This window comes from Stegastes partitus, unplaced genomic scaffold (assembly GCF_000690725.1).
Source record: "Stegastes partitus isolate 25-593 unplaced genomic scaffold, Stegastes_partitus-1.0.2 Scaffold199, whole genome shotgun sequence".
NCBI classification, from domain to species: Eukaryota; Metazoa; Chordata; class Actinopteri; family Pomacentridae; genus Stegastes; species Stegastes partitus.
This window is the reverse complement of record NW_007577930.1, coordinates 367,292-371,480: the sequence shown is the minus strand read 5'-3', so window position 1 is coordinate 371,480 and position 4,189 is coordinate 367,292. Positions and strand designations below refer to the sequence as shown.

At 42.2% G+C, this 4,189-nt stretch overlaps 1 protein-coding gene across 2 annotated transcripts in view; it reads left to right on the top strand.

Annotated features, from left to right (window-relative positions):
- The window catches only part of adamts15b (ADAM metallopeptidase with thrombospondin type 1 motif, 15b), a 31,766-nt gene that overhangs the window by 20,924 nt on the left and 6,653 nt on the right, over positions 1–4,189 (top strand). For both annotated transcript variants that reach the window (XM_008280560.1, XM_008280559.1), the window contains 4 exons: positions 1,047–1,330; positions 1,415–1,592; positions 2,640–2,815; positions 3,803–3,978. In XM_008280560.1, the coding sequence (XP_008278782.1) occupies positions 1,047–1,330; positions 1,415–1,592; positions 2,640–2,815; positions 3,803–3,978 (814 nt within the window). The remainder of the gene's footprint in view (positions 1–1,046; positions 1,331–1,414; positions 1,593–2,639; positions 2,816–3,802; positions 3,979–4,189) is intronic.

The window sequence follows — 4,189 nt, the reverse complement described above, 5'->3', positions numbered from 1 at the left end:
TAATGTGCAGTAATAAGTGTAAATGTAACGTATCCTAAAAAACAACCTTTCTTTGGATGTAGTGTCCCATGCTGATGATATCCATGTGCAAAACACCATCCATAAGTGCATTAATATATCATTCAGCTTTTTCTCCTCGGTGTGGCTCCTCATGCCAAGTCCTTTCTGTCTGTGTGTAAACTCCCTAAGTGGCTCTAAGTGAGTTTTGTGTAACAGACATAATTAATTGCACTAATTTATTACCTCCCACTTTACTCTAACAAGCAAATGAGCATGTACTTTGACCAGTCCAAGTTCAACACTGCTCTCTTTTCTACGTGAATAATTTGTTTAATCTAAATATTATTAAGCAGCCGCTGTGCCTCGTGTAGATCTGTCTCTGTGTTTGTACAGAGTGACTGAATATGAATGTATCTGTCTTTTATTAGAGTGTGAAATTGTTGATTTGCTGTAATATGCTTTTAAAGTGTTCCTTTATGTCCTAACTATAGGTTTTAAGTGACACAGCGTTATTCAACCTATCGGTACAATATATCCGTAGTACTGGAGTGCATACAAGTGTAGGTTCAACATGTTGAGCAAAAAAAATATAAAAAATTTCATGACATTTGTCAATTTAGCAAAACATGGTTTGCAGTTAAAATGTCATTACTTGGATTGGAGTTTTCATTTGTCCTTAATCTGCATTAATTGAAACTGATCAACGTTTTTGTTAAGTTCAGATGGTGATCACATCTGCAGTCACCTTTTCGTACAATCAGCAGACAAAGAGTTGTAGTTCATCAGCTAGTTGCTAACTAGTTGTCAGGTAGGTAGTGTGTGTGCAGATGCTGCTCATGCTGCTGAAAATGAGATTGAGGAGAAAACATTGAACTTGCAAAGAGCTGTAGTTTGTCAAACATCATCATGAGTAGTACATGTAAAAATAGTGATGAGGTTTAGTTCTTTATATAGGCTGATCAGCAGCGACCCAGTGCATCTCCACTCATGTTGGCTTCCCCAGCAGCAGCCTGACTGTATGCATCACTGTTGGTTTGTTTCTGTAGGAGACTGTCTTCTGGACCAGCCTCAGAAGCAGCTGTCTCTCCCCGACAACCTACCCGGCTCCAGCTACAGCCTGCACCGTCAGTGCGAGCTCGCCTTTGGCCCCGGATCTAAGCCCTGCCCCTACATGCAGCCCTGCTCCAAGCTGTGGTGCACCGGGAAGGCCCGCGGACAGCTGGTCTGCCAAACCCGACACTTCCCCTGGGCGGACGGCACAAGCTGTGGCAACAGCAAGGTCTGCTACAGAGGTGCCTGTGTTGATAAGAACAGCACCGTGCACGTCAAGGTGAGGGAATGTGGAAATCACTGTCCTGTCCTACTTAATTATTTTGTATCACGGGCTGATGAACCTGTTTTCTGTCGTCCTCAGGTGGATGGCCGATGGGGGAAGTGGGGTGCATTTGGAGACTGTTCTAGAAGTTGTGGTGGAGGAGTTCAGCTGGCCAAGAGAGAGTGTAACAACCCAGTCCCTGAGAACGGAGGCAAATACTGCTACGGGCTACGCATCAAATATCGCTCATGTAACGTCAACCATTGTCCTGAAACAGGTACATTAGAATGCAACTGACTACGAAACATCTCCCTAGCAGAGCTTTCCAAATCTACCTTACATATAGTTCGGCCATAGTTGGTCCAGTGTTGATACCTAATTGTAACAGAAGGTAGCTGAAGTCTGCTTGGAAAAGTTGCTCAATTATGTCAGATCTATTTTGCATATCAGTGGCATCATAATGTAATTTACATGAGCAAGTCGAAAATTTGCAGGTAAACTAGACATTTAGTTGCCAGGTTGTTGGAATCATTTGTTAAAGGGGTCTTAAAAGGCTCCAAGTCTGGCTAAAAAGTTGGAACATATGTCAATTTGTTAAGCTTGTTTATCTCTGAATGTTGAAGCCGTAGTACTATGAAGCAGAAAAAGCAATATTCTATATATATATATAGAATCTGGGGGGCCTTCACAAAACCAAAAATATGGAAACACAAATGTAAGGAATGGAATAAACAGCCTGTTGTAAAGAAAGCAATGGTTAGGAATTGTTAGCATGTCCGACTAACTTAAATTACAGCCTAGAGTAGTGATGTAACTTGGTGTTACGTAGAGCCAAGAGTTAAGTTTAAAGTCTTATATTCTGTTAAAAAAAAAAAAGAAGACCCAGTGTATGAAGCACATCCACTGTGTAGCATTTATCAGCTGTGTGGAAGCTTTTCCTGATTTATTGTGCAAGTTTGCAGTCCAGCAACCCCATGCACATTTTACCAAACACATTACAGTTTGTCATCCTCAATGTTTTGTCTCTTACAAGTGAAACATAGTGCTTGAAAATGCAAGCATGTGTGCATGTTAGGTATTTATACATGAAATGTAAGCCGGAGACACTTCCAACCAATGGACCAACCATGGACTTAATGTTGATTTCACTATGTAGTTACCTACAACTGACAAACACTGCAAGTGAGTTGTCCCTTCATCTGGTAAAATCAATGGCTGTCTGCCAGAAATGTAAAAAAATGCATTTATCTATTTATATCTGAACTGAAGAAGCCAGTTTTCCATATTGCAGCACTTTAACCTGTGACTATTTTGCCATCTCCAGGTAAGAGTTTCCGTGAGGAGCAGTGTGAGGCATTCAATGGCTTAAACCTGAACACCAACAGGCTGGGCTCCTCTGTGGTTTGGGTTCCCAAGTATTCGGGCATCTCTCCCAAGGACAAATGCAAGCTCATCTGCCGAGCAAATGGGACTGGATACTTCTATGTCCTGGCTCCAAAGGTATCCGTCTAATTTAATACGTTCACTTTACCATTCCTCCCAGCAACCACACTGTCTGATTGTGTCTGTTTTAATCAACTATTCCTCATCACCGAAAAAAAAAGAATTAGTTCAAGACCATAGATTATATTTAGTAGACAGCCCTATGGGTACGCTGTGGTAATGAAGTGGAGAAACACCAAGTTCTGAAAAGTTCTAGGCAAATGACATATTGACTTCTTTCACATTAACAGCCAAACGTAATTACCCGACCATCTAGAGGCTGGTTTGCATGATAATTACTAGCTGTGGTGAAAATGGTATTGCAGCCTTTACACGGTACACAGAGCAGTGTTGTCAGCTTTCATTATGCTGCTGTGAATAAAAATCAAAGTCCTGCTACATTTGGATCTGTCTAGAAAGTTGAGAAATGGCACCAGGGAATTCTGTTAATATTCTGAGCTGAATGGGTATCAACCATTGTATTTCCTAATGAACTGCTTACCAGTGAGCACCTCATAAGTCAAACCTCATGGGAGGTGCAGTTGAAGCATTTCGGTAGAAATAATGGGCAGCTCTCTGTTCACAAAAGTTTCAGCGGTTGTTGCGTAACTACTTGCTTGGCATTGCTTCGCCTTTATCCACAATGCAAGAATTAACAGCTAGTTCCATCGACAGCAAGGCAGTGTGAGGCGATATGTTGGTGGCAGCAGAGGATGGATGGAGCGCTGAGAGAGGAAACTTGCAGGGACAGTATCACTTCACAGCTGTGGCTTGTCAGCAACTATTTATGCAATCAGCAAGGAAACAAGCTTGTAACAGAAATACAAGCCAACATCTCGTTTACACTAAAGGACACTGCACAGTCCCTCTGGTGCTATTTATGGCTTTTTATTGATGTAGCTCTTTGGCTTCGGTGTGTTGAGTCAGAAAAATCAAGCATCTAAAGACCAGTAGACCAGATAAACATGTGATGTAACGTATGATTGTGTTCTGTGACTCCGGCAGGTTGTGGACGGGACACCTTGTTCTCCTGACACCTCGGCTGTGTGCGTTCAGGGAAAATGCATTAAGGCAGGCTGTGATGGCAAGCTGGACTCTAACAAGAAGTTTGACAAGTGTGGCATGTGTGGCGGAGACAACCAGGGCTGCAAGAAGGTCTCAGGAATGTTCACCAAGCCCATGTAAGTCTGTCCGCATATACAAGTCTTTAGTGATCTATTTAGTGAAATAGTCTGGATATCATCATGCCAAGACAATCACCAGGTTGAAATCAACAACGTCCAGGCCAAAACAAAGGGTCAACCATAGACTGTATAAAAGATGGACGTAGCAACCGGCCCTGAAAAATGAAGCCAACCCGGAAGTGTCAAAAACCTGCAATATCACTACGTC